This window comes from Tetrao urogallus, assembly GCF_951394365.1.
Source record: "Tetrao urogallus genome assembly, chromosome: 20".
NCBI lineage: Eukaryota > Metazoa > Chordata > Aves > Galliformes > Phasianidae > Tetrao > Tetrao urogallus.
This window is the reverse complement of record NC_136833.1, coordinates 9743191-9767440: the sequence shown is the minus strand read 5'-3', so window position 1 is coordinate 9767440 and position 24250 is coordinate 9743191. Positions and strand designations below refer to the sequence as shown.

The window sequence follows — 24250 nt, the reverse complement described above, 5'->3', positions numbered from 1 at the left end:
TGTGACACTGGAAAGCAGGGGAGAAAGAACTGTACCAAGAGCCTGCCAAAAAATGCAACCCCACACCCTCCTCAGCCTTGAGAAACTGCACTCAAAGCCCTCCACTGATGATTTGATAAAAGCACACTGTGCCTTTTAAAAAAAAATCCCTTCTCAGGCAGACAATCAAATCGTCACATGCAGCAGTACTGCCAGATGCTACTCCGGGAGTCAGAAAATCTGAGATTTAATTTTGTTTCCTCTCGTTCCTGCCAGGTTAGTCTTGCAGAAACGAGGCCAAAATGTCCAACTGTTTATCACGCAGTAACGAGGTTTGCTCCCATGGCAGCCCGCCTGGGATGGCACAGCACAGCATGAGGCAGTGCATGGGGAGACGAGCAGCAGTGCACACCAGGGCTCCCCCAAACAGTGGTAGGTACCTGCAGCCAACATCGGGACACCAGCAGAGCTTCTTTCTACAAACTGCCCAGAGCCCGCCCTGCATTAGCCTCACTTTGCTCCCAGCCCAGAGCTGGAGGGGTGAACCCCATGGCACGTCCCTGCAGCGCAACCTTCAGTGCGTCCCTGTGCCAGCCGGGCAATGCGGGGCACCCTGCACTGCAGAACAGCCAGCTGGGCACTGCGGACTGGGTAGTGCTGCACTGCAGGAGAAACGGCTGCACCAATGCAGAATGTGCCCGTGGTGCTTCACAAGGAGCTGCCACAGCACCCTTGCAGACCTGGTTTTCGGTGAGACCGCTTTGGCAAAAGCAGAACCCCACTGCTACCGTGCAAGGCAAAGGGCGGCTGTGCAGGGGTGTCCCTGCAATACAGACTGAGCAGGGCCTGACAGGGCTGCCCGCTGCTCCTCCCGCCTTCCTGCTCGTATTTACAATTGCTTCTGCTAACAGACGTCTCCTGGTCCTGATGGACTTTGACTCCATCTGTTGAGACACACACATGTATGCACTCACGCACCCAGCTGAGCACATAGGACCGAGCAGTGCGGGGCTCCTGCCCTGCCTGGTCCTCAGCCCTCAGCCAGGCACAGAGAGCAGAGCCAAGGGGCTGCTACTCAGTGCTGAGATCAGAGGGAAAGTGCCAACAGGACACAGATCAATCGTTCCCTGATAGTTAATAACTATGGAAGGGGGAAGTTATGGACTCAAATTGACCACGGAGCCAGCAGTGGGTCACAGAGCAATGAAGGGCTCAGGCCCCCATCTGTAGCCTTGATCCAGGGCCAACACCCAAGAAATGAATGGAAATGCTATAAGACTGCAGATGGGCAGCAGCAGAAGCCACGTGCTGACCACTCGCATTGACCATTGAGTTCCATCCCTTCCTACTCCCCACAGAATCACCACAGCTCTGCTGCTGAGAAGGTGCCCAAATGGCAATTTGCACTCTTTGCTCTACGACTTCCTGGAGCTCTGCAGGCAGACGGACCTGGACACAAGCACCCATCTTTGCTCTCCTCCTTTCAACCCTCTTTCTGTCTGATTGCACCAATCTGCAGAGCAGCCTCAAAGGCACAGGCCTCCAAAGATGAAAGTTATGGGGATGCATACAAATAATTCAATTTGATCTGGGATTTGTAACAGGTTGCCATAGCATCACATTCTAAGTATTATAAAATCAGTCGCACAACTTAACAACGTGTTCTGTTATCACATGTTGATTGCTTCTTTGGGGCCAAACTGCTGGAGCCACGATCTCACTTTGGGGTGAGCACACAGAAGATTCACCAGCAATCAGCCCTAGCACCAGCACCACACTATGGTGACCTGCAGCACCGAGCACAGTGATTCAGTCCTCTGCCAGTGCCGGGATCAAGGGCCACCAGCCTGACTCCCAGCAGTCTGCCCTCATGGGATGATGAATGGCTCGGGGGAAGGTCGGTGTGTCCCCATCTGCACAGGGCACGGCAGCCCCGGGAGCTCACCTGAAGCTCACAGCACAGCCCACAGTGCCACCAGCATAGGGACCTGGGCATGCATCCAGCACAGCCCTGTGCCTCCCCAAGCTCCTCACAGCACAGCCCGCAGCCACCAGCTCTGCCCCAAGCCCACCCACAGCTGCAGTGGGACAATCAGCACGGGGGGGGGAGAGAAGAGGTGGATGGAGGCCGGGCTGCCCCTCACTGAGCCTTGCAGGGCCAGGGCAAACCGGGCAGGGCAGAGGCTTCCCGGAAAGCCGCGCAGACATCACTTAGGTAATGTTATTTCTTCATTTTCCTCATTAGGCAAATTAAGAAAGAAGGCAAAAAAAAAAAACCCAAGAATTAGAATCCTACATACTTAGTAAATCTAATTAAGGAAATACCTTAATGCAGTTACCAGGCCAGCCGCAGGGTTTTCCAAAGGCGAGCGGAACCAGCGCACCGCCGGCACTGCGGCACTGCCCCGTTCTGAGCGCGGGCACCGGGAACCCACAAAGCAGCCAGGATGGGTGGAGTCATTCTCTGATATTCAGAGCACTTCTGGTCACATCCCAAAAGCATGAACAAATTCAGGTCCTGAACCTGGCAGACCTGGTGTGCTGAAATGCTGCTCAAAACATGCTGCTGGGTGCGGAGGATGCCCTCACTGTGCTGCACTGCTGAACGCACCCAGCAGCAAGGCAGCACTGCTGCACTATGAGGAGCTCCCTGGCAATCAGGAAATCAGGAGCATGGACAAAAGGTCCCACACCAGCTGCCTTGCTAATGACAGCCCATAGCACCATCATGGCACCACGTACATGGGCCCAGTTTGGGGGCTTGCTCTGTGCCAGCCTGGGACAACGCCAGAATTCCAACATAATCACATCATGGATAGGTTTGTTTGCCTTTAAAAATCCATTTTGGGGATATCTGTGGGAAGGAAAGTGGCCACTTCCACCCACCAGCAACCACATTGGTCCACCACCTCCAGCTGTGCCATCAGAGCTCCACCAGGCAGCTGGGCACTGAGATGCTCTCCACCCACTGATCCTCCAGCAACATCGCAGGGCTTCTCCGGGCACGGGCTGGGCTGGGAACAAAATGCAGCCCCTGCAAGGCATGGCATGGCCGTGTGGACACAAGCAAGGACACAAGCACCTCGTACAGAGCTCTCAGCTGCACCTTTCTTCCTGTATTCTCACTAACATCTAACAAAAGACTTCTGCACACATTCTGCCTTTTTGTTTGTTCGTCTGATTTACCAGGCAGGCTCTAACCTGACAGAGCATTGATACAAATTGCGCGTGGGAAGGGGAGATGTCAACATATTATGTGACGCCGTTTTGCAGCGAGCAGTAAGCGCTGCTTTTTGTTATGCTGTGTCAATTAAGTGCTTGGAGCATCACAGGTTACATTTATGCCTTCGCTTAATTCTGCTGATGAAACCTGGCCCGCGGAGGTGTTAATCCCTCACAGCACACCCATCTGCAACAAGTTCAGCTGTCGGGATGCTTTATCCTTGAGAAGGACAGTAAAGATGTTCTGTAAATTAACAGCCTCTATTTTTGGAGCCGTCGTTTTTTTTGCCCTTGATGGGCCTCACCTTGCCAGCTGCTCCCTCTCTCATTTATTTAACATTCAGTGCCCAACATCTGAAGTTTGCCCAGAGGCCGACTCCCCGCCCGCACTGCCACGGCCCCACAGCCGCTCCTGGGTTCACCCAGACGGGGCCCACGGGCAGCACTGGCCCCATGCAGCCGCGTGCACCAGGGCACGGCCATGGGCACGCACTGTGGGGCTGCCCGGCTCTGGCCCCAGTGCTGCAGGTGCACCACAGCTCAGGGCAGGTGTGGGCAGAGCCCCAGTGGTGCAACATTTTCCCCAGTAACCCAATTTGCCTTGGTTACCTATCGCTTTTGTGCACTGAAGCCTGAAAATCAGCAAAGAAAGAGAGCACTGTTTTCTGGTGTAAATTGTTTGCAGTAAATTTTGTTTTCAGACTACCAGCCTGCATCTGCTTGCATAGAGCACCGCAACTGCACAGCGTGCACAAGCAAGGAACCTAAGCCCTGCTCAGAGCAAGGTGACATTTAACTGCAAACAGCTTTAGCTTTAATTACTCCCCTGCACCACGAGTAACTGTAGTTGGAGCAGTTCAGGACATCCTGCACTTGTGCAGGCGTTGCTGCGGTGCTGTTTCAGGAGGGCATGGCACACTCAGCGCCCGCCTGTCCCTCTCGTGCTGCTGTCTGCAGCTGGATAGGAGATGGAGCCCTTCCAGCCCACCAAGGACTTCCACCTTGTCTTGGTAGGAGAGTACAGCTGGCTCTGCAAATAATGCTGGAAAGAGATTTTTATCACTCGCAGATTTTGTTCTCTGGTCTCACTTCTAGGAGTGGAGAGGAAGCAACGATTTCCAGCAGCATTTGGATAAATCAGCCAAGGGACTCATGGACCATTTAATACCAGAAGGATTGTCTGATCCGATTCCTGAAAAAACATGAGCCAAGGAACCTTGGGCAGCCGCTTCTGAACTGATTCAATAATTTGCAAATTAAACAGAACAGCTCCCAGAAACCAGAGCCTCTGACCACATGCAGAACAACACCAAGCAGAGGGATGCTGCCTCCATCTGGCCCCCGGGCAGAGGGGCAGGGGAATGGGAGCGCTTCCAATGGTGGGGAGGAACCAAAAATCCACGGGCTGCCTTAGTGAGCATAATCCCTGGCCCCACTGAAACGAATGGGAATGTTTAAATCAACTTCAGCAGTGCAAAGACTTCACTCCAATGACTTCAGCAAGGTGTGCACCTTGTGTTGGTGCAGGTTGCTGCTTCTCTGCCTCAGCCCGAGCACAGGACAGGCACAGACCTACAGAGTGCCCAGGTGAGCATCGCCTTGCTCCTGCAACGGGAGCCTGCCGAAGTCCATTTGTTGTGCTGTACTTTGCTGGTTGCTAATAAGACAGGGACGTGGGCCACCAGGGACTCTGCAGCTGCCACCAATCCTGCCAGACTTGTATATGGCTCATGGAAAGCAAAATTCAATTGCAAATGCAGAACAAAGCCTGAATGTAGGAGGAAAAAAAGAAAATAGGAGCAGGTGGAGGAACAGAGTCCCTTTTGACTACACCGCTAACAGTCCCTTCCTTTTCCTGCAGATTATGTCACTTTGATGGCCCTGGCAGTTTGCATAAGATGAAGCAGCCACATTAAAGCGCTGCTTGAATTCTCGCTATTGCTCCCATGAAGGCTGCTCAGACCACAGCAGACAGGAGAAAAAATTCCTCAGGGTCTGGTTCTCCCCTTGAGGTGTCTGTATGACTCTCAATGTTCTGAATAAACCCCGCAGCCAGAGCATCGCTGGGAGGGTTTCTGCTCAACTTGATGGGGAACAAAATCCAAAAATTCAGGCTCCTGTGTTACGGGGCAGATTCCATGAGAGTTTGGAGCCAGATTTTTTTCTCAGGCTTCAGGTGTCATTCTGAGATCATTCATAGAAATCTGGCACCCAATGGGAAGGAATCACTTTGGGAGCCTCGATGCTCTACCTAAAGCCCCAGCAAAGGAGAAAATATCCCAGAGAGCAGCAGCAGCAGTACGAGCTACACAGAAAGCAACCCTAAAATCCTGCTGCCCAGCACACCCGCTGCCCATGCAAAGCACCTCCAGCAGCAGAACACAGGGCCGCACGACCAAAAACTTTGGGGTGAGGGCAGAAGGAACTCCCAGTGTGCTGGGTTGTGCGGTTACAAGAAAGACTCCAAATAATCAGGTCTTCATTCATATGTTTTTGTTTAAAAATCACCATTTCAACAACAACACAAAAAGGAAACCATCGACCTGCAGCAGTGCCCATGCTGCTCCCACCCCGAATGGGAGGTATGCACACCACTGGGACTGGGATGCATATTTCTGACTATTTTTAACAACAAAGTTGCCAGAGCAGCGCAGTCCTGGAGGAGAGAACTCCCTGACCGAGACCACACAAATAAATCAGAGCGTGGAGAGGCTTTGAAGCAAACAGCAATTCGCACTAATAAGCGGGGGGATGCAGGAGCCGTGCAGAGCAGACGCCAGCTCACACAGTATTGCAAAGAGGCTATTTCCTCAATACGCGGAGTTGAACATAAAGTACAATCCGTGACTTAGTCAATGAAAGATGAAACCATTTGTCAGCTGTTCCTCAGCGAGGAGACAAAGCTGTTCGCTGACTTAAAGCAGTTCCGCGGGCACGGAAAGCGGTCCTGAATGTTCTCACACCAAAGAATCGCGCTCGGGCTCGCCTTGCACAGCAGCGCACGCAGCCGGCACTGCTCGGGGAGCGCTGCGAGCGGCTGCAGCCCCCGATCCCGCTGCCCTGCGCCGAGGTAACCCCCACCCGCCGGTACGACCCAGCACCGCCGCAGCGACGGCCCGGCCGGCACCGGGAACACGGCGCACGCCGCTCCCGCGCGCCCGGAGCCCCCCGGCCCGGAGCTCGCACTCGGGCCACCCAGCGGCAAGGACAGATTTCTTTTTAACCCTTCGATAAAGAGAGAAGAAAAGGAACGAACTTGCGCTCTACCTTTTCTCCTTGTTCTGCTTCCTGGACTTGTGCAGCAGCCCGATGAGCACCACGGCCGCGCGGATGCCGGCCCGCCGGGAGTGCATCCTGCCGGCATCCGCCCGGGACATCGCCGCTCTGCGGCCCCGCGCCCGCCCGGCCCCAGCGCGGCACCTGCGGCGGCGGCGGCGCGCCCGCGTTCCTCGCGCCTCCCCGCGCGCTCCCGCCCGCCGCGCCGCCCCTGCGCGCACGGCCGGGCCGCGCCGGGCTCCGAGTACGGCTGCGGGCGGGGCAGGGCGGCTGCCGCACGCCGCTCCGCTTTTTTCCTCTCTTCCCCTCTCGCGCCCGCGGCGGCGGCGCAAAGAGCGCAGAGAGCGCCCGAAGCGGCGCGGCGGGGCGAGCGGGAGCTGCCGGGGATGCGCTCCTCGCGGCTGTCGCTGCGCGCTGCCGGGGTTAGCGGGGCTCCGAAGACGCCGCTTGCACGGAGAGCCGGGCTGCGCCGAGCCACCGCGGCACCGCACGGCTCTGCTATTCTCACGCCAGGTTTTAACGAGAACGGCCCGCGAGTCCCCCGAACTGCGGGGCTTCTCGGCGCCCGAGGGGATGAGATTCGGTTCGAACAGCGGGAAGGATTTTTTCCCGTCTTGCAACCGTTTCCTTCTGTTTCTGGCAGACATTGCGAAACCCCTCCCGTAAGGGACAGTCTGAGGCTGCTCCACGCCGGACTGCGGCCGTGCCAGTGCCGGGACCGAGGTCCCAACGTCCCCACATCCCCACCCGCTGCAGCAGCCAGGCCAAAGCACCGCGAGCCCCAGGACTTGAGCGAGCACGCAGCTTGTTCCTGGCAACAGATACTTTTTTCATTAAGTAAACTCGGTGATTTACTCCACGAGCTCAGCACCCTTCCCTGGATATCGATGTTGCCACGGCAATAGAACGGCCGGGTCCCTCCACTCCCCCCCACCTTCCTCTGTGCCCCCAGATGCCCACAGGAACGCGGAGGGGCGGCGCTGACTGCTCTCTGAGTTGAAGGGGTCCTTAAAGGCCTTCGAGTGCCACTGCCTCACAACAAACAGAGACAGCCGCAGCTCCATCAGTGCTCAGAGCCCCTCCACCTCTGCTTTCTGCAGGGATGGAGCAGCACCTCCTCTCTGAGTAACCTGCGCAGTGCCTCGTTGCCCCAGCACAAGCCCTAACCGGTCCAGTTCTTTGAATTCAAAAGAGCCCCATCATCTTCATTGTGATTTCTTTATGCATTCCGCTCTAAGTCAGACAGAAGTGCATGGAATGTTGTTTCTGTCCATGTGCCACGCTGATTCAGCCTGAGGACAACCTGACTGCAGCACAGCCATGGCTGCCCCCCCTGCATTCACCGGCACAGCACACACATGGCTCCTGAAACATTTGAGATCTAAACTTCAACCTAAGATCAATATTTTAACAGCTCTTCAGGGGCATGCTGGGGCAGAGCAGCCCCTGTGCAGCACCCGAAGTCACTGCAACACACAAGCACAAAACTCCTTACCTCCCCAGAACAAAGAACCCAACCAGCTCATCAAGCACCCAGGACATGTCTGTGCCTCCTGGGACAACATCTGATGATACCAAACTGCCCACAGCAGGCAAGAGGATGCAAGTGGACAGGAGGAAAAAATACATTAACCCTGGACGATGCCCTCACTTTCACTAACACATACTGCAAAATCTTTTAATGACGTTTTGGTTGCACCAGCAAATCAGTTTGTTCCTGTGGAAATACCCGTCTGCTTCCAAGAAGAAATCATCAGTCTGACAAATTTCTGAGGCACAGGAAAAAAAAAAAAAAAAAAGGAAACAGAGCCCATTTCCATGCCAAATGGTATCAGTTCTGCAGCACCTCATTAGCTTTCATTTAATGGAGGGGGAGGGGTTTTAATTTTAAACCTTTTACCCCTCACATTAAACAAGAGGCTTCAGATCTCATTGAGTTTCTCTTTGTCTCTGGAGACATCTTCCACTGTCTCTCCTCCCCGCTTCCAGACAAGTTAAGTATTAATCTTCCCTTGTTTTATGCTGAAGTGGCCCGGTATTGATTTTTAAAGATGTTCAATTCTCTCATATTTGGAAACAGAGAATCACTTTACGCAGACACACTTAGCCCTATTCTCCTCTCCACTCGAACACTGCAAACAAGTCTTTGCTGTAATCAATTTCTTCTGGACTTCGTTTGCACCGGATCTATAATTCATAGCAGGAGGGCAGAGTGACGATGAGGAGGGTCGGAGCAGGCAGGAAGGGCTGTGCTCAGCTCCCCAGGGACACTGCAGGGCAGAGCAGCACTGCACAGGGGCACAGTCAGAACTGCTCCTGCTCAGGGCTGAGCCGCAAGCGCTGCAGTGAGCATCTTCAGGTGTCCTTGTGAGCACAGCCAGGGGCAGCGTGTGCTGTAGGAGAGGATGCAGGCAGCAAGAGGGCAGGTGGAACCTCCAGGCTCCGCTTTGGCTCCGGGCTGTTGTTCCCCACGTGGTGCATCGCGTTTCACCTTCACAGGGCCATCAGCTGGAGGGGACCCCCACCACCTCAGAGGCTCCTCTGAATCTTTGTCCCTCCCGAGAGCTGCAGTGTTATCTCTGCAGTGCCTAAATAACCTCCGAGCTGAGCAGCTGCCACTGCTTTATGAAGAAATAACTCTCTCTAGAATTGCCCTGGCGGTTCTGCTTCGGAGAAAACAGTTTTTGCAGTGAACTACAAAATTGAGTCCTGGGGGGCTTGGGAGAACTTGCTTCAGGTTGGAACAATTACACACTATGATTAATAAATCACCTGGGCTGCTGGATTGTTAGTGCAGCGCTTGGCATTTTCTCCCAGACATTCTGCTAAGAAAGCCAGATCTGAAAATGCCACACTGTGACAAGACCAAACCTTCATCCCCGACACTGTAGAATCTCCCCCACATAAGCGATGTGGTTAATGCTGAAAATTCACGGGTTGGCTCTAGCTTTTGTGTTAGCACGTCAGTGAGATCGAGCTGCTCACTGCTGCCCACGGCACAGCCCAGCCCTGCACCCTACCATGGCACACAGCCATGGTCCCAGAGGATGGAATGGGTGCTGCAGCTCTGCCCGCACCAGAGGAGACAGGAAGGAGGGCAGTGGCAGTGTGGAGCACAAACAGAGACCTGTTTTCTGCAGGAGCAGCCACATCCCTGTGCTGCTGTCACAGGATGAAAAGGATTTGGAAGCTTGCAAATGAAGAAGGTGATTACAGCATTTAAAAATGTGCTGCAGGATGAGGATAGGAGCACATCCACATTTAAGCATCACGAGAAACTGAGCTTTAGATTATGTTACATCCAGCCCCAAGTAATCTGATTAGAGCTGTATGTCAGAAAGACACAGAGGAAATATCGAGGAATCACGAGGCAGATGAGGTTTTTCCCTTCAGATGAAGCATCTCTCAGCCCCAGGAGCTGACAGCCTCCAGAGCATCGACTCCAGCACTGCTGCATCATTAAGAGCAGCAAAAGGTGACTTTGAGAAAGCTTAATCACTTTTCATATTACAGATGGTTACAGAGAACCCACCAACGAGACAAGGAACTTCCAACACGCTTCTGCTCTGGGCACAGTCCCTGCCGGTCTGCTGTTCAGGATCAACATCCTCTTCAAACAACAAATGCACGTCCTTACATGAGGGCCAAGGTCACAGAAGATCAGGGCTTGCTGCAGCAGCCTCAGACTGGCCGCGTGCTTCATGCAGATCCCAGGTCTGTAAAAGCACAGCTCTGGGATCTGTGGAGCAGCCCAGGGAGCAGCAGGGCCCCTTTGCACAGGGAGCCCGGCTCAGGCCGCCGCTTCCCATCAGCAGAGGAGCAATGTGCCCTGGCCCCTGGTGGAGCTGAGACACAACTGTGATGCGGGTGAGGGTCTCAGCCTCAGCACACACCCCTGACAAAGCCCAAGGGCAGCTGGGGAGGGGTCTGTGTGCAGCACAGCCAGTCTGCAGGCAGCAGGTGCACAGAGTGCTGCATGCAGAGTCTGCACTGCTCCTTGGTTGCAGAGTGGAGGCTGCTGTGCCCACATCCAGCTTGCTACCTTCTCCATATGGAGAGATTTAATAAGGGCAGAAAACTCAATTCAATTGTTTTCTCGATAGAAGGCCATTTGTTTAGCAGCTAGCAAACAAAGCGAGGAGGGAGGGGCAGTGCTCCCTGCTCTCCACTGCCCGCCTATGGCGGCGAGCATCCCACTGCCCGTGGCTGCAGGAAATGTGGGACCGAAGGCACTGGGCCTGGTTCTCCCCAGCATGGTGCAGGATGAGGGCTGTGTGCCTCCAGCAGCCCCAGCACCTCAGCCACAGACAAAGGCAGTGGGCTCAGGCGTTCCATTGCGCTCAGGCAGCAGCAAGCATGCTCCTCACAACACAGACAGCCCAGCGCCGGCAGCCCTGTGCACAAAGCAGGGTCTGGTGTGACCCTGTGCTGCCATGGCACCTGTTACTGCCACCATGGGGACAATGCATGCAGAGCAGCTGCACCAAGAGCCCAGAGCACGCCTTGACCTTCTGCCTGCTGTCAGCGAAGCAGGGCCGACAGTGTTCCATCTCAGCAGTACAATTATCCGCCTGCCCAGGAAACAAACAGGGAAAGCAATCAAAGCTGCAGTGAAAGAGCAAAAAATTCATTACAGACAGATGACCTCTCGTCTCGCAGGGAAGCCAAAGTACAGGTAGATATCAGTACCCATTAGAAATGGAACAGGTCCCCCGTGAGAGTGGCAGCAGTGTTTGCAGATCAACAGAACCTCAGATAAGCTGTGCTGCTGGGGAGCAGCAGATGGGCACAGAGCAATGCTAGGGCATGGCACCTGTCAGTGGGTATGGGGGCAGTGCACAGCCACACTGGCAGCACCCCCAGAGGCACACATGGACCCCTTTGTGTCCTGTGGAAGAGAGTTCAGGAGCAATTTGAGCTTCAGCAAGAGGCAGAAAGTCATTTCCACTCAGTTAACTCCAGTGGTGCAAATTGTTCCTCTCTGGGAACCTGGACCTTCAGCTCTGCTGGAACTGCTGCCTGTGTTTCTGCTCCACAGAAAAGAACAGGATGAGTCTCTCAGCGCATGTATTGCTCAGTGCAATCAGCTGTTTTCTGCTGCTTGCAAACAGACCTCTGTTCCTGCAAACCATGCAGCCATTACTGCGTGACGGGGGCGTGGGATCGGCAGCAGCTCTGCCCTGCACTGTGCTCCACAGTGCCCATAGCATTGTGCAGAGCAGCTCATCACCGCACACGCACAGGATTAGCAGCACTGTGCCACTGCTGCCATATTCACACAGTTAATCTGACTTTAAAACCCACCTGGAGCAGCTGTGTCTGCTGGAGAGCTTAGACTGAAACTGTCAGAACCATAGGAAAACATCAGCTGAGGGGGGCTGCGTGCTGCCTCGGCGGGGTAGGGGAGGAGGGAGCTGCCAGCATGGACTGGGCACAACAGAGCCCTGCTGGGTGCCTTCCTGCCAGGTGAACCTATGAGCCCTCTCATGTCACTGCGTATCGCAACAGCAGGCAGAATGCAAACTCTACCCGTGTTAGCACAGCGATAATAAATGAATTTGTACTATCACCTTGGAGCAAACTTAAAGCACAAAGGACAGAAAGTGAATTTCAGTGTGGCTATTTGTGTTTGAGCTGTACTAGAGCGCAGTGACAGGGCCGTGCAATGCCTGCAGCATCCTCTGCCCTTTGCCATCAGCTGCCTGGTGCAGGTGGAGGCGTGCAGCACTGACCTGGCAGGAGCCCAACTTGGCAGCCATCTGCTCTGGGGCCAAATATGTGCCTGCTGCTCCAGTGCCAGCCACAAGACGCCCGGCCTCGATGGGGTCATGCCTCACAGGAAAACTACCTATGTTACAGTCATGGCTCGCAAAGAAAACTTGCAGAGAGAGGCCAAGCAAGAGAGCAGAACCCTTCACCCCAGGTGCTGCAGTGACACCTCCAGACCCAAAAAGCTGAAGGACAGATGGGAGCACTCTGCTCTGTCTTCAGCACAAAGCCATCGCTGGTAGCCCAGGGGCTGCAGTCTCTTTTATGTGAGAAGATCTGTAGATGACCATCTATGTACCTACAGATACGTATCTTATATTTCTGTACGTCCACAGGTTCTCACGGTGTTATTTTTGTAACTGCTCCCTCTTCAACAGCCACCCACAGACGCAGCTGGGAAGCTGTCAGGAGGCCCCTGGGCAGCACATACAGGAGGTGTCCAGCCCCGCCATGCCTCGCAGTGCCAATGGGAACGCATCAAAGCCCTCCGGAGGGCATGGAAACAGCAGCACAGGGAGAGGAAGTGAAGGGCTGCAGGGCAGGCAGAGGAGCAGCGGCAGAGAGAAGATAAGATCGGGGTGCAGCACTGGGTGCGAGGGCTGAGCCCCTGGGCAGCTCCAGCCCGGCTGCACCCATCAGCTGGTGGAACGCAGCACGGAGTCGCCATGCCTACGGCAGCAGCATAATTAAATGGAAATCCTATGCCTGATAACTTGAGGTATTTTTTGCTATGAATCAAGGCTTTCTGAAGAAACAAGTTTCAAGATTTCAGCATTAAATTAAATCAGATCAAATCAGCAGAGGAAATAAGTCTTTACAGTAGGAGCAGTTCCTTTGAAATTCACCAGCAAATCAGTGAGCTAAATGCCATCATCTATCATTAGCATCATTAATAAAGCCAGACTCAGGATGCGCCGCAAACCAACACCAGCGATGTGCCCGGTGCTCCTGGAGCCAGCAGCAGGATGAGCCTCTCCTGCAGCCGTTCTGCAGCCTGGTCCCGGGACCCACAGCAGGGGCAGAGGAGAGCTCTCCTCCTCCCCGGGACCCGGAGGACCCACTGCCCCGCTCCACCCTGCACTGCTGGCAGCGGTGTGCACTGCGGGGCCCCAGCACCACAGGAAGGTGGCACTCCGAGCTGCACTCCTCCACCCACACCAGGGATCCAGCAGCTCCCTTACTGTCTCCCTCTGACACCTTGTTTGATGCAAGCAAGTGAAAAGGCATAATTTGTGGAGGTAAAACATGGGTATTATCTCAGTGACACATCCCCTCAATAGGGAGTGCGCTCAAGTCAATCACGCTCAGAAATGGGTTTCTATTGTTCTACAGCCTTTCTCTTGCCTCTCGCTCTTGATTAAAAGATACAAAGTAGGTAGTGTTGGCAGATGGGCATTTTCCTCATTCAGTGTCTCATGCTGCATGGCCTGACCAAGCAGGAGCAGGGCTGAGCAGTCCAGCACAGCCATGGGCAGAGCTGCAGCAGGAGTGCTGGCACAGCACAGCCGCTCAGAGCAATGCCGCTTCCTGTTCACAAAGGAGAGTGACAGCAGGGCTGCCGTGCTCCACTTCCCCAAGAACTGCCAGGGGGAGGACAACACAGCCCCCAGCTCGATCCTCTACCACCACCCTGTTTTTCCTGCCCTGCAGCAAACCTCCCCATCTTCTGTTTAATGTGCAAGCATAGAGCAAACCCTTCAGTTCCTGCAGCTGTGCTGATGGCTAGAGCTCTGCTGAAGACCCAATGAGAGTTGTTCCCCACTCTCAGAACCCATTTGAACCGGGGCTGCTCATTATTATCAGAATGTCACCGAGTCACAGAATCCACATCATCCCAGCAAAAAGAACACTGAGCTTAGCTTTCCAAATTGGAGAGGATTAGCAGCAAACTGCTTGTGTGAGGAAGGAGCTGTCATGGTGCATGGTACGTGACACCAGTAACATTTGAGAGGAATCAGAGAGGACTGTTTCTGAGAGGAGTGACCTTTGAGTCTTCAGAGAGATTTCACAGTACAAACCCAACCTATCCACGCACCCATCAAACCTCCCCATCTCTCTCCTAGATAGGAACCTGAGATGCTCCAGCCTTTTACGACTGACTTTACCGACATGAGGTTCTCAGCTGTTCATTGCCCGCCATTTGCTAACCAAGCACAATGCTGCACATTATGAGCATCACTAGAAATAAAGCTCTGAAGATAGAGTCCATTTCCAGGTGCATTGTCTGCTGTGCTGGCCGCGTTGGCCGCCTGGGCCCAGCTCAGTGCAAGAAGGGACAACCATGGGAGCAGCGCAGCGACATCAAATCATCGCCAGGAATCAGCCACGGGCTCTGGCACAGCTCCTGCACTCCCACACCCAGTGCTGCTGTGCCCCTCTGCAGGTGAGGCTCCCAGAGCTCATCACCCTGCGGCTGCACGGCCCGAGCCAGGCACTGCCTGTGGCTGCAGCACAGCAGCAGAGGATGGGGAGGGAGGGCCCCCCTGCCCAGGGAGCACCGGGCAGCGCTTGGCCCCCACGGAACACCCTGTGCTTGTGCAAACCAGGACACGCAGGAGTGCACATCCGCGGCCAGATGGTGCCTTTATCAGTCCAGCCATTAAGCATCCCTCCCCCCATTACAACAATATTTGCTTTCGGAGGGCTGATATTCTTTCAGGTGGCCTCCTTTTGATGGTCTGCAAACAGCTCCTATTTTGACAAAGCATAAATATAGCAGGAGGGAAGAAATATACAAACCAACGCAGTTTATTGCTTCTGAAGCAGAGCTAAAAATAGCCCCACGTGGCTGCTGAGTCCTCTGGGCAGATGTAATTGCGGATAATCTGGCTTTAAACATGCGAAAGCTGTTGTGATAGGAAGGACAACATTTCCACATATGGGACTCAGCAGCAGCACACACCACAGTGCTGTGTCCATTGTCTCCTGGGAGCAGCGCACATATTGCAGGGTTGCAGCAAAATGCCTGCATGTCATAGCTTGGGGTTCTGCATTAATAAACCCCCAGATAACCCGGGCACCTATGGCAAGCCACCAAGAGGAAAGAGTCTAAAAAAAACAAGCCAAGTCCCAAGAGCATCAGTGGGGCTCTGCTGGGTTCCCCCCAGAGGATCTGCCCCCAGCATTAATGTAAGTTAAGCTTACCAGGCAGAACGGCCAAAACACTCCCTGGTCCTTGGGGCCGCAGCCGCTCCCTCTCTGGGAGCAGCTCCTCCATCCCACGCAGCTCTGGGACGTGCTTTGAGGATGGCTGCAGGGCACGGGGCTGGGTGGCTCCGGAGGAGGCAGCAGTGATAACCGCCCTTCCTGGAACCAGCGAGCACCCATCTGCTCACTGCAGATAGGGGAGCAGTGCTGGGACTGCTGGACTGGGAAATCCTCAGCCAGCTGCTGAGCCCCACAAGGCTGGGGCTGTCCCACCGCCGCTGCCCCACAGACTGGGCACCCTCCTTGCAGACCCTTGCAGACACCCGTCCCTCCATGTCCCTATTCATGGCACTGACAGCACTGCCACTGGCACGGGGTGTCCTGCAGCACAACATGCAGCGAGCAGACCCAGCCCAAAAGGTAACCGACAACCCCAGCTCGCCTCTGCCTCACTGGTGCCACATGGCAGCAGCTGCCCACGGCTAGCATGAGCAGAAGCCACCCTGGGCCAAGGAGCAGCTCTCCCTCCACCTGCAAACGTTTTCCTCTCACACATGAGATCAGTGCCCCCCACCCTGAGGAGCACCAACCTCTGCCTCTGTGCCCCTGCTTGGCAGGACCATGCCAAGGCCCCTCAGATCCTTCCAGACTTTTCTTCTTGAATTATATAATACCACAGGAAAAAAAGAAAAGGGAAAAAAAAAACAGTTTTGTGCCCATTGAACGTCATTTCTATCCACAAAGAAAATAGGATATCAAGGCTTCTTCCAACTTGCTTTTTCACCCCTTAGAAAATGAATGTGATTTGTGACAGCTGTTCTGTTCTGTTCATACACAGCATCAACAGTGTGCCCCAAGCACTGCAGGCGGATGGCTCTGCCCAGGGCTGCATGCTGCCTGCAGCTGCCCTGCCTGCGTCAGCCCAGAAGTGACAGGGCGCTCTGCTCCACTGCTGCCCAAGGACATCCACACAAGTCCAAACATTGCCTGCTGTAGCAGTCCAGGAAGGCTGGCAGGATGGCAGTGCAATGGCAGCGTGCTGCCCTCAGTCCCATCTGTCTGCAGGTGACCTGGACCCAGCAGCAGCATCGCAGCACGTGTGGGAAGGGCAGGGCAGGGCCATCCCTATCTCAGCCCCACAGCAGCACTGTCACGAGGGCAAAGCGCAGATTTCAGAGAAGCACAACGCTATGGGACAGGCAGCCACCACCTGCACCAGCCCGGCACAGCGCTGCCCTGTCCTGTTCCACAGGCCAGCAACCCAACCCAGTGAGGAAAACGCAGCCGACACCAACTTCTTTGCATAAGGAGCAAATAAAGCAGCAGCAGCGAGAGCTGGCCGATGATTCATCCGAGATACCAGACGCACTGCCCTACTTTCACCCTCCTTTCACTGCTTTATACATTCCTCCCTTTAAATTACTGACTCCCACCTCCGCTTTCCCGCGCTGCACAGGGCTCTGTGCCTTCAGAACTGCGTGCATTCAGGTACAGCCCTCTTGCAGGGCAGCAAATACAGCGCAGAGCAGAGACAAGCCGTGTCTGTGAGCCCACTGCTGGTCATGTGTGAGAAGAAGGGAAATGCTCCATGTGTGCCATCTCTTCCCAGAGCAGGAGGATTGAGTCATGCTGCACAGTGCTGGACATCAGCCCAAACGCACCCATGGGGGAGGGTTTTTAGTGTTTGTTTGGGCTTTAATGCTTATGTGTTTGCTTGTTTGTTGGTTTAGAGCGCTCTGATTGCCAGAAGGACTCAGACCTCCACGCAGCATCCCAGGTGGTGTTTCCCTCTGCCACATTCCTCAGATCCAACAGCAGCCATGGAAAGCAACACTGCATTCCCCCGATACTTCTTTGCACTGACATTTTTAAGCGATCGTTCCATTTCTGAGTGAATTCTGCTTCCCCTCCCCTCACTGCCACATGAAACACTGCGAGAACCAACCCAAACGTGCACAAGAGGAAGCAGCTGATTTATGAGCCCATCACAGATGCTTAGCTTTCCAGCAAAACTTTACAGAAAAACAGGGATGAGATTACAGACAGGAGACCAAGAAACATAGCACCGGAAAAGCTCGGAAGATTTTGTTTCAATGAGATGAGCCACATGCACATCCATAAAAATCAACACAGCCTACAACAGAAGCGTCAGAAATGAAGAAGCGTTTCCCAAGGGTGAGAAGGGCGTCCTGTAGCCGGTCAGGATGACGCACGGCAAGTCATCCCAGCTGGGTACCATCATCCCTCCTCCACGCACAGCGCCACGCACAGATTCTGCCCCGCACTCGTTTGGGAAGTGTCACGGGCCCTTCCGTGTGCTTATATTTTGCCCCAAAAGCCCAAGCACAAACTATAATTCAAATCTCCGGTGTTCCCTGCATGGCTCCAGCACCGCCGGCCCGCACACGCCGCCCGCCCCGCGGCGGTCCCCGCCTTCGTCCTCCCCGTCCCCCTCCTCCCCCGTCCGCCGGCAGCAGCGCAGCGCCACCTGGTGGGCGGTGGGAGCGCAGCGCCTCCGCGGCTCTGCTCGCCCCGAGGCCGCTCCGCAGCGCCGCACACCGACCTCCCACGGCACGCCCAGGAGCTGCGGGAACGCTGCTCGTGTGCAACTGGCACACCGCTCCCACACAAGCTATTTGTCTGTCGCACTTCTTTACTAATTAATTTCATCAGCGGCCGGGCCGGTGAGGGGACCGCTTCTGGAAGCTTCAGGTGGCAGATCCCGCTGTACAGAAGATCCACAATCACACGCACAAACACGGCATGCAGTGTTCCAGCCCAGCTGGAACATATGCACCGCTGCAGCCAGAGGGCAACTTCAAATACACATTCACACGTAATTGTCCATTTTCACAGATGGTAATAAAATCAAAGGTATTTTCTCAGATAATCTTCTTCCCAGACCTTGTCCTCGCAGGACCTGAGCACACAGCTACAGCATAACAGCATCCAGCCCTGCAGCTCCCAGCAGGAAACCACCCTCCCCTTAGCACAGCTCTGATCCATGAGCACAGAAGAGCCTCCGGCACAGCTCAACTCACTCAGCCCCGCTCTGCCAGGTGAGCACCGTGCACTCATCTGTGGGAAGGTGAGCTGTGCACATCCCAACCTGCAGCAGATGGTGCACAGGGCTTTTCTGTTCCACATAGACACAATTTTGTTGCGATTTTTGCTTCGTAAGGACAAAGAAAGTGGAGAAAACAGAGCCCCGAGGACTGAGGAGAAGCCTCAGACAGAGGGTCCCCATAGGGACAGCCCCAAGCAGCTGACAGCCACATCCCATCCCCGTGTCCTACCTTGCACTGAGCTCAGGCAGAGCTGCAATGAGCTCAGGATGGGGTGGGAGCATCTCTAGGACTTTCTGGTCCCGGCAGCCCCTGCATCTGCCCTGTGCAGATCAATGTGAGCGAGCTCACCTGGCCCAGGGCTGCTGTGTGACACACAATGACCTTTTGCCATGATGACTTTCCCGCTTATCTATAGAGGTTGCTCTACCTGCAGAATTGCTCTGTGCTGGAATCCCACTCCCACACACACCAATCCCTGCCCGCACACCCCAGTCCCACCTGGCAGAACAGCAGTGCTGGTGTCGGCCCCCCAGGGCTCCTGTCGGCAGCATCCCTCCATCCCACACTCCCCAGCACCGACCCCAGCCCAGAGAGCTGCCAGCCCCCAGCAAGGCTGCACGCAGTCAGGCAGCACATGGTGGCACCTCCCGAGAGCAGCCCACACCACGGCCCACGGCACAAACACACCTGAACTCTGCAGAGCAGCCCATGGCTCCACATGTCAGAACCTCAGTGCAACCCTTCTGAGTGCCCCAGCACCTCCAGAGCCTTTGCTGCACGCTTTGCAGCAGCAGAACTGCTGCATAAAGCAAAGCTCTGCACGCACTGCCAACTGCAAAGCCAGAGCACGCCAGGCACAGGGCACAGCCGGACCTGCACTCACCAGAGCTTCCTGGGCATTTTGGAGGCCGGACACAAAGGCAGCAGCTCAGCAGCAGCTCCTGAACAGCACAGAGACGCTCGGAGCTCTGCAGCGCGTTTGCTCGCTGACTGCACCTGCGAGTGCGTCCCAACGCCTCCCGGAACAGAATGAGGCCGTGCACACCCTGACCACGATGCCAGGACTGCCAATCTCCCTCCCCCGGCGCTCCCCCTCTGCAGCATCCACTTATTCTCTCCAGTCTCAAGTCCCTCAGACATATTCATGGTTACCATAGGAACTAATGAAAGCCAAATTAAAAAAAGAAAAGGGAGAGACAGATAGAGGGAAAAACTGCTTTGAAGCTCTGGTGCCACCTGTGTGTTTGTGTTCAGCCCGCTGCGTTCTGCGGCTCTGCACGAGTGGGCCCCAGCTCCGCTCCCACCCCAGAAGCCCCCAGGGACACAGCCACCCCAGGGTCCCTCTGCAGCCGAGAGCTCCAGGCCCCAGCAGCACTCACTCTCCTCCACCAGATTCCTGCAGGTCACATTTGATGTCTGCAGCACATGAGGCCTCTTGAAGCACTTCCTGGCGTGGAGGCAGCAGCTCGTCTTTTTGTTAACAAGTTACACAGTGGAGTAAATTGCCTACACCTGGCATCCCAGCCAGAAGGTTGCAGCAATAATAAGAGGGCGTTAGCAAACCAAAATGGCTTTTACAAACATCTAATGTGGCTCTGGCTGGGCCCCAATTACAGAAACATTTTGCGAGGCAATCTGTGCACAAAGCAGAAGTGCTAAGAGGTTGTGGAAAGCATCAGCTGCTAATGGATGGGGCAACTGCAAGGACACCCAGCTGTGCGAACACCTCTGGGCCACAAGTGATGTTGTGCAGCCACAGCCCCCTCCTGCACTGTGGGCAGAGCACCCTGGAGCCCTGCAGCCCCCAGCAGCACCCAGCACTATGCTGGGGCCAGCATAGCACTGCTGCATCATGACAGGGACAGATAACAGTGCTTCTGCTCCATGGAAAAGCACACTGCTTGGAGGGGTCACTGCAGGCACTGCTCCCATAGCTGCAGCTCAGCAGAGCTCTGGCTGCCCTTCACGAGTGCTTGAGGTCACCTCCCAGGAAGTAGTTTTCATTTCCCTATCGTGCTCCGAGAAGCTTTGCAGACCTCATGCACTCACGTCTCAGGAAACACATCCCAGCAGCAAAGATGTTTTGCTATCACCAAAATGCATTATGTAGGGAGGGAAAAGAAAATAAAAAAGAAACCCAAAACAGCATCTGCCCCCAGATCAGGCAGACGGTGCAGGGGAGCACAGGGGACGAGCACTCCTGGGCTGTGGGGTCACAGCACTGCCCAGCTGCAGCCCCTTGTGTGCACACCACAGTCACCGCCCTACAGCCAAGCGTGCAGCAACGCGAAGGTACTCAGTGCCCGTGGTGGGCGTAGAAGGTCCAACAATTACACAGAAGGTGTAACAATTCTGCCTCAGAATTGTTACAAAGGCCCTGAGAAAAAATTAAAAACCAGGGCGCAGCACAGCGTGGTGTAGAAGGCACAGAAAACGCACCGAGATTGCCCCAGAGCTGTAAACGTTGACTTAAACTTCTCATTAGTTCACCAAAAACCTGAGCGGTGAGCTTAGCAACGGCGCTTCTGTTGTGCTGTTTGCAAAGGGCATTTCATGGGCTTGTTCATGCAGCAGGTTACCCAAAGGCTCTCTGTATATTTTTCCGTTAATGAATAATTTGCACAAGTAATGATTATAAAGTGAAACCACATGAGCAGTTACCTGCCCAAGTTCCCTCGAGCCCAAGGGAGGCTCAGCCAGATTTCTGCGCTAACACACCTCAGCGCTAACAGTGCCGGGAGCAGCAGGAGCACCCATGGTGGAAAGTCCCCAACCTCGGAAGTGGGACTGGGGAGAGACAGTGGGTGTCCCTGGAGCTGGGGTTGGCTTTGTTGGTGAGAGCTCCAACAGAACTGCGGCCACACGGACACACTCCTGGTGAAGCATGCTGGCATGCCCGCAGCTGTCCGAGTGCAGCAGGCTCCATCCCTGCGCTCTGAGCCAACACCATCATCACACACCAAAACACCTCACCCCACCTCACCGCAGACGCGGTGCCCAGTGTCTCCCAGGCAGTGCACAACAGGGCAGCCCCGTGGAGTAGCACCAGCACCAGATGGAGGCGGCCGGGGATGGGAACGAACCCTCCCCACACAAAGCCAGCCCAGCCCGCCAAGCACCTCACAGGACAACGGTTTACAAGAGAAAAGTACTCACTTCATCTTCAGGCTGGCCAGCATCGTCTTGTCAATCCTGTGGAGAGAGCAGAGCAGTGTTATTGTGGGCACAGGGCTGTGCCTACACCACCACGGATCCCGCTCATGTGCCCATGTTCAGCCTGAGGACCCGAGGTTCAAACCCTGCCCACACACAGCCCAGCTCATTCCTGTACTTCCCTCTTGGTTCTTCCATATGGGTTCAGATCTCCCACCACGCTCCCAAATCCACTTACCGTGCTCAAGCTCCCCCTATGCTCCACTCCCAGCCTCCCCCCCCACAGTCTGTGTGTGATGAGGACAGAGCTGAGACACCTCTGTGCAGAGCACCAGGACCCACACTGGACCCCACAGCCCTGCAGGAAGCCTGGGACATGGTAAGGACTCACAGTGCAGCAGGGCCAGATGATGAGGTGCAGCATTCATTGCTTTGGTACTGGTGATAAATGATGGTCCCCACAGAATTATTGTGGTTAAAGCCATATAAATATTACCATATAAATATTAATTGATGCAAATCATTATAATGTCTCGAAATGCAAAATGATGTCTTCTGGCAGTAATTGCAAGTATTACGACATCTGCCTCGTGGGTTAGTTCCCTATCTTTAAAACCAACAGTAACAAAAAGCCAAAAAAAGTAATTCCGAAAGCCCTGCTGCGTGCACTGCAACCACGGAGCTGCAGGAGTACAGCTTCCGCCCCGCAGCGCTGCACCTCCCTGTCACCACGAGGCCACAGCAGCAGTGATGCAGGGCTGCATCCCCATGGTGCCGTGCCACCAGCCCACGGGGGCTGCTTCTGCAGAATGAGAAAGAGCACCCTCTGCTCCACAGCTGCACACCAAGTGCGGGGCAGACGCTCCGATGGCACCACGCTCCAGCTGCAGCCCAGCCGGCAGCAAGCACGTGCTGCATGGCACCGCCCAGCGCCCCATCCCTGCGCTGCGCAGCGCTGTGTCTGAGCACAGGAACCCCATGTGGGCACACTGCTCCCACGTCCGTGGGAACGGATGCGGCCGGCAGAGATAAAAACAAGCGCTCTCAGCGCAGGGCTGCGAATAGCAGCTGCAGCCCAGGCAGGGCGCGGGTGTTCCGGCCAGCTCTGGGGCTGAGTCCCTGCACTGCCACAGGAAGGGCGTGCGGCTGTGAGAAGCGGGCAGCCGGGCTGTGGGGAGCACTGCCTGCATCTCACTGTGCAGAAATTGATTCTGATATTAAAAGATAAGAAAAGATGCTGCTGCTCCGTGATCAGCCCACACCCAGCACTCCAGTAGCACGCAGTCATTCAAGGACAGCGCACGACAATTTTCCCGTGCTGCTCACTGGTTAGCTGTTATCTCTTCCCTGCAACTGTCGAAGCAAAGAAGAAGAACTGAGTGAAGCCTGGATTACCCCACGTGCTCTGCAGAGCAGAAGGCAGTGAGCTCCACCTGCACGTGTGCCACCTGACTGCTCAGGGGATGAGCCCAGCACTGCCACAAACAGCAGCTGGAAAGCAAAACCACAATTCCTTCCCATTGCAAAACAGGCCCAAGTGTCACAAAACTTATTTACAAATTAGTTAATCAGAGTGCTTCCTTGTAATTTTTATATCAAGGAAAAAAAACATGCAGCAGAACACCTGACTGCAGAAGGCTTTGCAAACCCTCGGTCAGTTTGCTGCCGTCCCACACCGCATCTCAGTTACTCAGCACTTCCCGGGGGCCCAGGCAGCACAGCGGCCACCAGCACTCCTCCCCAAACCACTGGTGCCTATCAGGAAGCCCAGTGCTGGGAAGCAGCCACATGCAGCCCTGGGAGGACACCCCGCTGTGTGCCAACAGAGCTGCCAAGCTGTCAGCTCACCCATCAGCTCCCACGACCTGACCATAAACACAGCAGTGCACTGAAATGGCACAGAACAACTTAGCGAGAAAAAGAGGAGGAAGGGCAGAAGGAGAAAAGTGCTATTTTCATATAGCCTTTCTCTATAGATCAACACAACCCTTAGAAAAGGGACACAGAAATACAGCATTCCACTGAGATCGGCGCAAGGGTGGCAGCCACAGAGCTCTGTGCAAGGACAGCGAGTGCAGGGAGGGGTCAGGGAGGCATCAAGGGCTCCAAGCCAGGTGGGAGCATCCCGTGTGCTCCCAAGGCTGCTGCGAGCATCACTGCGTGGGCAGTAACCATGGAGTGAGCAGGGAGCTGACAGCCACAGGGTGCCCCACAGACGCTGTGCCACGGGAGCTCTGCACCAGCACAGCAGCAGCGGGAGCAGCGCTCCATCCCCAGCATCCCCGCACTCCCTCAGGCCGTACCGTGAGCTCCCAGAGCGGAAAGGAAAGCCGTGAACAAGCAGGCACTGAAGCGAAAGCCACCCACCAGCCATAGCCACCGAAGGAGACGCTGCGCTTCCTCTGGAACATGGTGGCTGCTCGGCGCTGCCGCGGTGCTGTGACTGGGGGACGCAGTGGCTGTGCCGGCAGCATGCTGCACAGGGCTCACAGGGCACTGCTGCTTCCTGCCAGGGTGGGGGACCCCGAGGCCGCCAGGTTGGCCGCCCTACGCCTCGCTCCGAGGCGCATGCACATGCACACACCCACCAGAAAGTCATTTCCTTTTTTTTTTTTGTGACCTCAGGGCTTTTCACA

The 24250-nt window shown here is 55.1% G+C and overlaps 1 protein-coding gene across 1 annotated transcript in view; it reads right to left on the bottom strand.

The window, feature by feature from the left end:
- Positions 1-24250, bottom strand: part of RAP1GAP2 (RAP1 GTPase activating protein 2) — a gene marked incomplete at both ends in the record, with an annotated part of 49070 nt that overhangs the window by 15855 nt on the left and 8965 nt on the right. The window contains one exon of the mRNA XM_079545326.1: positions 21618-21653. Coding sequence (XP_079401452.1) covers positions 21618-21653 — 36 coding nt within the window. The remainder of the gene's footprint in view (positions 1-21617; positions 21654-24250) is intronic.